This window comes from Staurois parvus, unplaced genomic scaffold (assembly GCF_062004578.1).
Source record: "Staurois parvus isolate SC_StPar_1 unplaced genomic scaffold, SC_StPar_1.0 ptg000053l, whole genome shotgun sequence".
Taxonomy (NCBI): domain Eukaryota; kingdom Metazoa; phylum Chordata; class Amphibia; order Anura; family Ranidae; genus Staurois; species Staurois parvus.
The window spans coordinates 1,476,473-1,489,939 of record NW_028317849.1 but is presented as its reverse complement, the minus strand read 5'-3'; the positions used below and the strand labels follow the sequence as shown (position 1 = coordinate 1,489,939).

The window sequence follows — 13,467 nt, the reverse complement described above, 5'->3', positions numbered from 1 at the left end:
GCAAGGATTTACTCTAACTTCCGGTTTTCACTTTGGGACAGAAAGTAAAGGCAAATCTCCCCAATGGGACGCAAATAGCAAAAAAATAGTTACAACCCTCTTTTACTCTAACCAAAAACAAAAAAACAAAAAAACAAAAAACAAACAGGTTTTGCCTATAGGTCTATAGCCTTTACAACCACAATCTGGGTGCTGATGGCCCTAGTGCCATTAATTTGCAAAAACGTGAAACAGTACTCATATCAATTAAGGTGTTCACAATATGACTTCTTGCTAAGCCATGAGTGTTACACCTACTCAAAGGTCACACATCAATACAAGACAAAAGTACAAAGGGAGAATACAATAAAAAGGCACATTTTCCAGGACAGGAGCCATTATCAACAAAGCAATATTCAATTTTTTTCTATAATTTATAATAAAAAAAAACCACACACCCCTAAATTTAGCATAGTGGCCTTTGATAACCTGCTCCAAAAAGCAAAGGTGTGTATCAACAAACCTACCAACTGATGAAAAAGGTTTTAAAATAACTTCCTAGGCAGAGACTATAATCACCAGGCTGCACTGGGTTATACTATTATTTGTACTATTTAATATTTGTGTACATTTTACTGCCAGTAAAATATAGCCAATTGAAATTATCACCACACCTAAAGAACTCTTATATAAACTTGTGTTTTGAAGGAAAACCTATATTGTCCCTTTAAAAAGTGTCAGAAAAACTGCCTCTAGGGCAGCAGAATAGCAAATGTGTATTTCCACTACTTTCCTGTTTAACATAATAAAAGCTGATTACACAGGAAAATAACTCAATTTTCATAAAAGATGCCAACTGCCACTCTTCATCATTATCACTCATCTAAAATTAACCCTGTAAAATCCACCCTTATCCCCACATTCCTATATTTTCATCTTTAAAAGCATGCAATGTACAAAGAGTTTCTCTATACTGTGTTATTAAAAACTGAAAAAATGTGGCCATATTTATCAAGCAGTAAATGTGACATTTACTGCAGGTGATATCAATGTACACCTGCAATATTATGTTTGGTAAATGTCACATTCACTGCTTTATAAATGGAGACTAAATCCCAGCATGCTGGGAAACTTTATGGTTAATGCGGCATTTTTGTACTGCATCTCATTTCTTATTATTGCTTAGTATTTAACCTCAGGGTTTAAAGTAGTTTTAAAGCCTAAATATTTTTAACCTTAATGCATTCCTTGCATTAAGGTAAAGTTAAAGTGTTACTAAACCCATGATTCACTATATCTGGTCTCCCACAGTACATACAACATGGAAATGCAATTATTTTAGTAAATATAAACTGCTAAATACCTTTTCTTATCAGCAGTATATAGCAGTGCTGTGACTTCTATCATTGTGTGGCTGAGCACTGGCTAATCTTGGAGTTTTTATTCTCTTCTGACTCTCCTATGAGGCTGCATGACCCCTGAACCTGAACCTCTGTCTGGACAGTGCCGATTGACCCTGTGCACACTCCCAAAGAAAAAAAAAAACTCTCTAGCAATATTCACTAAACGGAGCATGTTCAGAGCATCTCCTAGGGCTCTGTACTATCAGCAGATGGATTGGGGACTGTGGAAGAGGGGGAGGATCAGAGAAGACAGGACCAAACAGCGCTATTACACAATGCGGATAATTAATGCCTTAGGTTCCACAGTGAGTATAACAAGCATGCTTTACATACAGACTTGTTTTGTTGTTGTGGGTGTAGTAACACTTTAAAAGCATTGCCCTTCACCCCCCCACCCCCATACTTACCTGAGCACTCATTCGATCCAGCCCAGCGCCCATCTGCAGCAGATCTCTCCTCTTCTCCCCACTCTCACAGGCTTTGCTGAGAACAGCAGGAGTTATTGGTTCCTGTTGCTGTCAGTCAAATCTTGTGATGAGGTTGCAGGGTCCCTGGCCGAGTCTTCCTGTCTGTGTCAATGGACATAGGCAGTAGGGCTCAGGATCAAGCTATGATAGGAAGCCGCTTATGGTGGCACAAGTGGCCAAGATGCTGGCGGGGTCCCGAGAAGTGGAGGTTAGGGGCCAGCCTCTGCAATTCCATTGTACAGAGCAAATAAGTATAAACCGGTTTGTTATTTTAAATAAAAATAAAAAGAAAGACCTTATGATCACCTCAAAAGGATAAGCTCACCTAAAAGAAAAAAAAAAAGAAAATAAAAGCATTTTTTTTTTTGCCAGTAAAACAATGTGCATTGCACTTGCGATCAGTAGATGTCAGGCTCCTGCAGACTATCTGGTAGTTCATTGATCTTTCTGTCATTCAGTATCGGAGGTACAGACATCTACACAGAGTGCTCACCAGCATCCTGGTAGTTTACTGTGAACTACATCAGCCTCAGTGGATGACAGTACTTGTAACTTATTAATTCACTGAACTCTGAATGAATGATGTGGCCTTGTAGGCGGAGCCCCGTATGGTCGCAACCTTTTTGAATTGGGACAGCGGGTGCGGGGAAAAGATCCCAGGCCTGCTGTCACTGGAGAGGGGAGGGATTCAGGGGAGAGGAGGCAGATGGTGAACATGTTACACCCTAAATATGAGGTGAACCTATCCTTTAAAGAAGAATTTTAGGTATAGCTATTTTTATTTAGTTACATTGGTCAAATATTCTCTAAACGGTGCCTTTGCCAAATGGGTAATCTCCCGTGTTCACTGACCACGGGACCCGGAAGCTACTGGAGATCACTGTACTAGTGGTGTCTACTGCAGCGATATCCAGCTTCTAGAAGGATCCCACAAGTTTGTTACATGCACAAGAAAGATAATGCTATGCTGCAGGCTGTGTTCTCTTTTTTTCCTCTCAGCTGCTGGAGTAGGTTGTGAACTGCGGAACATGTAACACTTTAACAATCCAAAGAAGAGGAAGAGATAGTAGGTCACCATAAAAGCCAGCTTAATTTTATTAAAGCATAGAGATGCACCAGTAGTGCAGAAACGCTTCCTGCATTTGGTTGACTACTCGGGCATTGCTGAACTTTAAGAAAATTAAGCTGGGTTTTATCATAACCCACTCCCACTTCTTTGGATTATCAAAGTTGGTATATGCAAAGTTAAACTGGTCCAAGCTGGACTAGAGTAACTGTAGGTACCATTGAAGAGTGTTTCGCCATATTTCCAAATCATTAGTACACAGATTTATAAAGCATATGCATGTGCGTTAATCTTTAGTAATGTGAGCAATTTCCCTAGAACTCTGACAAGTCCACGCAAATCACAGTGCTGATCTCAACTTTAACCTTCCATGAAATATGTACCCTATATCAACTATAAGAGAACACTGAACAAAAAATAAACTGCATACACTTTCAGTGAACAAATAAGGATTACATATCTATAAAAAGCAAAATGTGTTTTGCAATAAATATACCTATATACATGTATATCTTTAGCATAAGGCACACCTGTTCGTACAGAGCGACCTCCCTGTACACAGAGGAAGGCTGACACACCTGGGTGAGTTCTCCAAGATCTTGCAGATCAGGTTTCTCTACATGATTTCCTCAGTCTTTTAAAGCTCTCTATAGCACCTTCAGGAACAAGGGAGGGAGGTAATGGAAATGAACTGCACATTGGACCTCCGTCTATTTTGCAGTGCCTGTGATTAGGGCTGATTTTCAATTGCAGGCCTGTCATCGGAAAGCTTATTAAACAATAAACACAGACGCTAGTCAGTCAGATGGAATAAAAAGTATAACTATTTATTGTGTATTATATTACAATAGCATTTGTATCTATGGAGGATAGCCTTGATGAGATACCTCTTAATCTGTTAACCTGCTATCTATACAATCAGATTGTTCAATTTCCATACAAACATCTTTAGATTTCCCAAAACTATGCAAGATCAGATGTAAACATCTATTGTATTTGTACCCCATCAGGCACTACATAGCTGATGGCAGAATTAAAGAAAACTGGACAAGAGTGAATAGTATATAACCAGTTTTAGAGCAACAAAGGGCTGAAATAAAAACTAAAGCTGACCACATGTTATAACCTAATTGTACAACCTCCTCTACATTTATTGATGACGGCGCATTCCCCATTTGAAATAAAACTGAGCTGTTTGACAGGCCCTCACACTATTATGTTGTTTGCTATGGTCCTTGCAGCAGTCTTGATGTTGTCAGGGGCATGTGACCACCAGAGCACAGGGCAAAAGAAGTGGCCAGAACCAATAGGAGCAGATTATCAGATAAAGTAAAACTACCTTACCAGCCCCCTAGACATAGACAAGTGGTTAACCCCAGAAGCGTGGGGTGCAGCCCCACTGCAAGGCAGGACTTTTCCAGGACTTCAGCTTAAAGTAGAACTATAGGCAAAACTTTTGGTTTTTTTTTCATTTTGGATAGAGTAAGGGAATGTTATAACCACTGTTTATTTTTTTGCCGTCTGTGTACCATTGGGGAGATTAACCTTTACTTCTTGTCCCATAGCCAAAACAGGAAGTGAGAGAAAATGAAGGGATTTCCTTGGGGACACCTGAGTCACCAGAATTAGTGTCCCCATTGGAAAATGTCCCCTCTGTTTTCTGGGGACAACTGAGGAGAAATAGAGAGGGCAAATCTCCCCAATGGAGGCACAGACTGCAATAAAACCTACTAGATGTTCTGATCCCTTTCCACTATTTCTAAAACAAAGAAAAAAGTTTTGCCTCTAGTTATACTTAAAGTTATTACCTCAAACACAAGCTACAGCACTAGCATAAACAAACAATTTACTGTTTCTTGCCTTTCATAAAATAAAGACAAAACATTCAGCTCTCCCACTGATGTCATGTTTGCATGAAAAGATGTACATTACCATACTTTGAACAAGAAGAAAAAAAAAAGGATGAGACAGGCTGCTTCCTGAACATTTCCATAAATTAACATTCAGAAAGTCTTTGGGCTGTGTTTGAACATACTACTAGGCAGACAACAGTGGTATGCCATATAGCAGTCACCAATAACAAGCTTTCTGTAGTTTTGGACCAACTGAACAACAGATACCTGACTAACATCGACCAACTGACTGCCCTGTGCCAAAAAAACACATTGTATAAAATTCTGCACGCAGTCCGGTTTTCCAATCAATCCAAAAAATAGAAACTATTTAACAACAGGGAAAGCAAAAACTATATTACAAATCACACCTGGCTTTCGTGACGTGTCTACCTATGGTCATAGAAACACTTTCCCAAACAGCTTTTTCAAAATTTGTAATTTTTTTCCCAATCTCAAGAACTGCAAATGCAGGAGAAAACACACACACACACACACACACACACACACACAATCCTTTACAGTACATTAACACAAAAATCATCATCATATTCATGTTGAAGTTGACAACCTAGCCATATTAACGGTTTTTGTTTATTTGCCATCTTATCTGCTCTTGCTTGCTTCTGTTAATGCTTAATCACTTCCCTGACAGAGAGGGTGTGCACAAAAGTACTTAAGTTAAAGGCAGCTTATATAACATAACTTATTTAAAGGCAGCACAGGAACAAATGGCCAGCTGTGAACAGGTTAAGGACAAAAGTGTCTTGCATTAGCTAGACCAACCCCACAAAAGCAAAAAAAAAAAAAAAAAGGTTTGCACCCTGCTGATATCACCATCCCCCAATGTAATGAGAATCAGGATGGTAAATGCCACACCTTTGGGGAGAGATGACCATAGACCAAAAATAAAAAACCTATAAAAATAAAGTACAATTTTAGACTTAACTATAAAAATACCCCATATTCTCCTGTTAAAAATAGTTGCTAAAATGCATATCCTAAATTCTTGAATACAGGAATCCTACAAAGAACTGTTTATTGCAAAAAAAAATTTAAAAAAACTACGTGCACAAATGACCTAAAACGATTAAGCAACTATTCACAGAAACCATAAGAACTAGTCAAATATTCTTTCCAAGTTCAGTCATACTACCAAATAGGTGTAAAATACAGAGTCATCATTTAGGCAGGTTCCACATGCTAGTGCATTGTGGCATTCATTTTCAATGGAACCCAGCATTACATCATGCTACAATGTTCCCAAAAGACAGTCAAATTCGCTTTTTTGTGCCCTGGGGAGATGAATGGGCTGCCACAACACAAAACATTCCACCCTTAAACTACCCCCCCCCCCCCCTTACTCCACAGGATCTTGTATTTTTTTTTTCAATTGGCAAGGAAATGCGTGGCTTCACTTGAACCACTGCATCATCCATTCACATGAATCTGCGAGTGGAAGATTACAAGTTCCATCTGCCACCGCTGCAGAGCAACTGTTCTCAATGGAGCAATGGACATAACTGCATTTGTAGCCCATTGTGTACTTCCTCCAGTCAAATAACCAAAGGTCCTTACCGCCATACAGATCAGGGGCTGGAAGAAGAGTCAGATAGAACCTTTACATTGCACCAATAATCCACTAATTGCGAGAGCATTGGTTTGCAGGTTTTAATGCAAAAAGTTAAAAACACCACATTTGTTCTTATTGTAACACGAGTACATTTGTTTATTTTTCCAAAACGTGGAATATAGTTTTAAATTGAACAGGAACAGTGGGGAAGTCTTCCAATGGAGATATTTGCTCTGGTGACAAGATTCCTGTTCCTTTGGAGAGATTCCTTTCACTTCCTGATGTATCTTGACAAAGAAAGTGAAGTAAAATCTCCCCAACATAAGAGACCAAAAAGGTAGGTGTAATAATCACCTACTTTATTCCACATCTGTGGACATGCAGGATATTTCCTACAAGTGCACAAGGACAAAGAAACTTTTGGGCTTCTGTGCCAATGGTCTTTGCACAGGGAAACCAGCTTTATGCACAGATGTATGGAGGAAACCCACGCATGCGCAGATTCCATATGCAGAATCTAGGGTGGGGGTTCTACTACGTCATTCTTGCCTAGGCAAGAAATGCATAAGTGCTGAGTGCAATAGATTTTTTTTTTTTTTTAAATATCCAATTTAAAGTGAGGGAGGGGAAAAGAGGTGAAGGTCTCCTTTAAGCAGCTATTTACAGTAACCCATAACAATTAAGTGTAAATCTTTGTATGCAGCAGGCTTCTCACAGTACATTACATTAAATCTCATATTTACCTCCTTCCCCGTACTTCCCAGTATCCCTATTATCCTGGGAGGGCGCCATATGACATCCCCCTAGGGTCGCGCTCCAGCACTGTCACCAGCTGTGTGCACTGGACACAGGAAACAGCCGATGACTGATCACTATACTGGCCCAGTGCCATGTGATCACTGTGACAATCACAGATCACAACAGTTGTAAACAATGAATGGCTTCCTTTCATGCCATTCATTGCTTAGAACTGTGCTGCTAGCTGTGATCACATCCTACAGACAGTGCCAATCACAGCCCATCTGTACCATGTCATCAGCTGTGGCCAATCACTACTGATCACAATAACTACTGAATGAATCTGTTTCATTCAGTAAAAATGGTGGGTTATACCAATGAAATTCACTGGTATAAGCAATCATAAAAAAAACAATCCTGATCACTTGCCCAGAGTAGTACAATGTTACTATGGTAACATTGTATTGCTCTGGTTAAAGAAAAAAAAATTATATATATATATATATATATATATATATATATATATATATATATATACACACATACATACATACACACACACACACACACACACATAAATACAGTAGGGATCAAAAGTTTGGCCACCCCAGCTAAAAATTTGTATTAATGTGCATAAAGAAGCCAAGGAAAGATGGAAAAATCTCCAAAAGGCATCAAATTACAGATTAGACATTCTTATAATATGTCAACAAAAGTTAGATTTTATTTCCATCATTTACACTTTCAAAATAACAGAAAACAAAAAAATGGCGTCTGTATATATATTTTTTTTTAACACTGTCACCAGTATGTGTACCTGATCACTGGCAGTTATATGCTGATGCTGTACTGCATTGGTGTCAGTATGTAAAAGAAAAAAAATGTATTTCTTCATTTTCCATAAAATTATGGCAAAAAATTACAACTTCAAAAAAATCGCCATGCCTCTTATTAAATACCTCAGACTGTCTGCTTTCTGAAAAGTGGTAATTTGGGGGTTATTTGTACTGTCCTTGTGTTTTTGGGCCTCAATAAATGAGATCAGCCATATGTACATCAGGATTTATCGATTTTCAGATATATACTATAGTCTGTGGACTCAATCTATAACTTTCCTACAGACTAAATAACACACATTGAATTAGGTTATTTTCACCAAAGAAATGTAGCATACATTTTGGCCTAGTTTTTTGTATAAAGATTAGTTATTTGCAAAATTTTACAACAAAATTTGTACAACAGTGTTGATTAAATACCACTAAAAGAAATCTCTATTTGTGTGAAAAATTGATCAAAATTTCATACGGGTACAGTGTTTCATTACCGCACAATTGTCAAATTGTGACAGCGCTGAAAGCTGAAAATTGGCCTGGGCAGGAAGGGGGCAAAAGTGCCCAGTACAGAGGTGGTTAGAGTATAATAAGGTACCACTGCAAGCAAAACTATTTTTTTTTTTTTTTTTTTGGATAGAGGGGAGAGGGACTAAGAACACCTGTCAGGTTTTACTGCTTTCTGTGGCCCTGTTTGGGAGATTCAACCTACTTTTCCTGTTTACCATTATCATTGAAAGCAAATAAAAACCCAGATTTTGGGTTGTCACCAGAACAGGAACAAACAGAACAGAATTAGAATCAAGGATTTCCTCTCACTTCTGGTTTTGGCCATGGGACAGGAAGTGAAGGAAAATCTCCAAATAGGATAGGACTTCCCATTAAAGTCTACGGGAACAACAACACCTATAAATGCTACAAATAACCAAAAAAAAAAAGCAATGGGTAGTGTTAGATAGTGGTACTGCCCACGTTAAAGCAAAGCATCACAGCACTTGTGCAACCTCCTTCAGCTGCCATCGTAACCTCAAGTCCACTTTTTGATTCATACCTACAGGTAAGCCTATAATAAATCTTAGCTATACAGTAAATATCTTCTAAACATGCGCCTTTTAGGAGATATTTACTTTAGTAGCAGTTGGTGACGTCATCGGCATATATGCACTGCGCTCTGCCGCTATTTTTTTTGCGGTTTCCTTTCTGTGCAACAGTATACATTGCCAGCACACTATGGATCCCCGAAAAAGTTAACCAAATATTTATTCAACACAGCGGTAAAGTGCAATGATTTGGAGCCACACGAGCCCTTTCGCCAGGCCTGTGATACTACAGGGCTCCCACATGGTTCTGAAATGTTGTACTTTAGTGTTGTGATCACTTGAATAAACGTTTGGGCACAATATTCAAGACCCAACAGATTTTTCCTTTAGTTCTACTTTAATTTCTCACCATCTCCACGAATGTGTGTGATGGACGTATTATATGTATATCCTTACTGGGGTACCAGCAGGAATTTCCCAACAGTGGAAAGCAAAAGGAAAATCCAATATTTTGAGAACAGGAATATGGCTGCATTCACACATGAGTATCACATTTTTTAGTGTTTTTTTTTCCTTGGGTGTTTGTCGCTTGTATTTATGCACCTTTTTCAGCTTTTTCATTTTTTTAATAGCCAAGAAAAATATCTATCATTTGTTGCCAGTTTTTTTAGCTTTTCAATGATCTATTATTTTTATTATTATTCTTTTTTCTTTGTTAGGGTGAGGGGTTAGGATTAAGGTTAGGCGTTATAGTTAGGATTGGGTTTTAAGATTAGGGGATGCGTGTTCGGGTTGGGGGATAGCATTAGTGGTGAAAGTTTGTGTTAGGGGTTAATATTTTATGTATTGTCTTATTTATTTTGTTAGGGTTTTTGTTTTATTGCCATTTTTATTAATTTGTTTAGGGTTAGGGGTTATTTTTTACATATTTTATTTATGATAATTGTTATTTGTGTTTATTGTATTTAACATTTATTAATTTTTTTTTTACATGTATTTCAGGTACATATAAAGTGCCGTCAATTTACGCAGCACTTTACATATATATATTGTACATTCACATCAGTCCCTAACCCTCAAGGGGTGTACAATCTAAGGTCCCTAACTCACATTCATACATACTAGGGACAATTTAGACAGGAGCCAACTAACCTACCAGCATGTCTTTGGAGTGTGCGAGGAAACCGCAGTACCCGCAGGAAACCCACGCAGGCACAGGGAGAACATGCAAACTCCAGGAGGTGGTGCCATGGTTGGGATTTAAACCAACAAAACTAGTGCTGCCAGGTGGAAGTAGCCACTGCATTTTTTTAATTTTACACAGGAGATCTGGCACTAAAAATTAATCCTCTTGTTGACGTTCGTGGTAATACCTCACGTGTGGGCTGGTCAACGTTTACATAATTATTTCAGGTACTTGCATAGAACCGTCAATTTACACAGCGCTCTACATATATATTGTACATTCACATCAGTCCCTAACCCTCAAGGGATGTACAGTCTAAAGTCCCTAACTTACATTCACACATACTGATAATTTAGACATGATCCAATTCACCTACCAGCATGTCTTTGGAGTATGGGAGGAAATTGGAGTACCCGGAGGAAACCCACGCAGGCAGAGGGAGAACATGCAAACTCCAGGCAGGTGGTGCCATGGTTGGAATTTGAATTAACAACCCTAGTACTGACAGGCGGAAGTGCAAACCATTTAGTCACTGTGCTGTCCATTTGAGCAGAAAACTGCTCTAAAAACTTGCAACAAAACATGCAAAGATGCCCCCAAAAAATTCACGAAATGCGTGTTTAAGCCCTGATTTACACTGATGCGAATTGTCATGTGATTCGACTGTTCAAATTGCATGCAATGATCGGCAACAGAACCATTCTAAGTTGGTGTGACTTTGCCAAAATTGCACCCATTAGAAAAGTAGTTCCTGCCCTACTTTTGCTTATTTGCGGTGCGACTTGCATAGACATCGGTGCATGAAGTCGAACAGATGTCTATCAAGTCGCACCGCCGCTCGACTTAGAAATTGCACGATTTCATTGTTGATCCTGTGTGAACCGGGGCTCTTTGCACTAATACGGAGAGGAAAAAAAAGCATCTAAAACACGCCAATCTGCCTGAATTGAACTACAAAACTTCTGAGTTTCAGGCGACTTGGAATGCAGGTGTGAATCATAGGCATGAGAAATTTGATTTTTTTTTTCTGCCTGAGTGTTTTGGAGCTTCGCATTACAAGGTGTGAATAGGGCCTAAAGTGGGAGGAGTCTTCCATTAGGGACACTTGTTGCAGTGACAACTAGGACAGGATTTTCCTCCTGCGTGTCTCCAGGTCAGGAAGTGAAGTTGAATCTCTCCAAAGAAACAAATACTGTAAAAAAAAAACTACCAAGGGTTTAATCTTTGCACTCTGCCTAAACCTAAAGGGAAAAAAACAAGGTTTTGCTATGAGATTTAGCTGACCATGCAGAGAAGTGTGTGAGGTAGGGGAGAGCGTGAGCTGGTGGCATGTCCCAGCAGCACACAGGTAAACAATGTACATGCCTGGGGCAGGGAGGGAGTGCTGCTGAACCTGGTGGGGGGTCATGTTTGTTATGGAGAGGCTTGCTCCATAGACACGGCTAAGGAGGCACAACAAAGAGGAAGCAGCTGGGAGCACAGTCAATAAACGGGGTGCTGAGGGAAAGGCTTCAGGAAAAGCAAGGCAGGGAGGAGCGACACGCAAAGACGGGGCACTGCGCGGGGAGTGAGACCGGGGAATACGGCACAAAGACATGAGGAGAGCACACACACCAATCCCCAGGTGGGAAGAAGCCAGATACGTGGACGGAGACCAGTGCCAGCAACTCCCACACCTTCCCTACCTCAGGAAACAACCGACCTGAAGGCGTACTACTCACCGACACAAACGCACAGCACGTCCAGCAACACATAAACGTTCCTCCGGCCGGGCAACATCCTCCCCCTCCGCCCGCTCCGGTCCGTGCTCCGGGACCAGACTGACTGAACCGGCCCCGCCCACCGCCAATCCCAGGGAGCCAGCCCATCGGCTGACGTCACACCGGACTCACCCGCTTCCCTCAATTAACCCCCCGCCCCCCTCCTCTCTCCCAGTGAGAACCAGTAATTAGGACTTGTCACATGGACGGCACTGGCTGCTCCATACAGGGACATCACTGCCATAAGGTCACCTGCTTCCTAAACTACATCCCACAACCCATGACTTGGTTAGTTGAAGAAGGAGGGAAGAGATAGTTCATGTATTGTAATGGCACTGTCTGCCCTGTTGTAAAGCGCTGCGTAAACTGTTGGCGCTGGATAAATCCTGTATTCTAATAGTTATAAGGCGGAAGAGCAACAGCAAACTAAATCTAATGGGCAGCACAGTGGCTAAATGGTTAGCACTTCCGCCTGGCAGTACTAGGGTCATTGGTTCGAATCCCAACCCTGGCACCACCTGCCTGGAGTTTGCATGTTCTCCCTGTGCCTGCGTGGGTTTCCTGCGGGTACTCCGGTTTCCTCCCACACTCCAAAGACATGCTGGTAGGTGAATTGGCTCCTGTCTAAATTGGCCCTAATCCCAACCCTGGCACCACCTGCCTGGAGTTTGCATGTTCTCCCTGTGCCTGCGTGGGTTTCCTGCGGGTACTCCGGTTTCCTCCCACACTCCAAAGACATGCTGGTAGGTGAATTGGCTCCTGTCTAAATTGGCCCTAGTATGTATGAATGTAAGTTAGGGACCTTAGATTGTACGCCCCTTGAGGGTTAGGGACTGATGTGAATGTACAATATATATGTAAAAGTGCTGCGTAAATTGACAGCGCTATATAAGTACCTGTAATAAATAAAAATAAATAAAGGCAAAAACATTTTCATTTCAGCATTAGGCCACACTTTGATTTTACATGGGAAAATGTCATAGAGCCCTCGAACAATATATATGTTTTAACCTCCCTAGCGGTCTGATTAAGTCAGTATTTCTGTACTCAAAGCGGTACATTTTTTTGCATGGAAATTTGTAGTTTTTTTATTGTAGGCCTGTAATTTTTAGGAATAATTCCCTGAAATCTGTCCGAATAAGAGTCTAGTAAACATCCCGGGTATGTTAAAATTTGAAACACGAAATCATAAATTGTAATTTAATAAATAATCATACAAAATAATAATATAATAATACTAAATTTATTTCAATAATGTAATCAAACCAAAAACACTGAAATTTGAAATATAGTGCCAAGTTCGCACATCACTGAGCAAAGTCACAGAATTGTTTTCAGTGTCTGATGACGAATTTCCCCACAAATAATTATCACTCAATTCTGCAAGTGGTTCTGATTTACTATCGCTGTTCTCTAGCTGATCTAAAACCGCTTTTTACCTAAAGGGATGCTTTTTGGACGCCATGGACATCTCTCAGTTTCCAGGCAGAAAGAACAGTCAAAATGCAGGCAGGGCACAGGACAAAGCACTAG

The 13,467-nt window shown here is 40.1% G+C and overlaps 1 protein-coding gene across 1 annotated transcript in view; it reads right to left on the bottom strand.

Moving 5' to 3' along the window:
• PLPP2 (phospholipid phosphatase 2) overlaps window positions 1–12,008 on the bottom strand; it is a 49,615-nt gene extending 37,607 nt beyond the window's left edge. The window contains exon 1 of the mRNA XM_089667072.1: window positions 11,896–12,008. Within this exon, the coding sequence (XP_089523198.1) occupies window positions 11,896–11,953 (58 nt within the window). The 5' untranslated portion in view covers window positions 11,954–12,008. The remainder of the gene's footprint in view (window positions 1–11,895) is intronic.
• Between the last annotated feature and the right edge of the window lie 1,459 nt (window positions 12,009–13,467).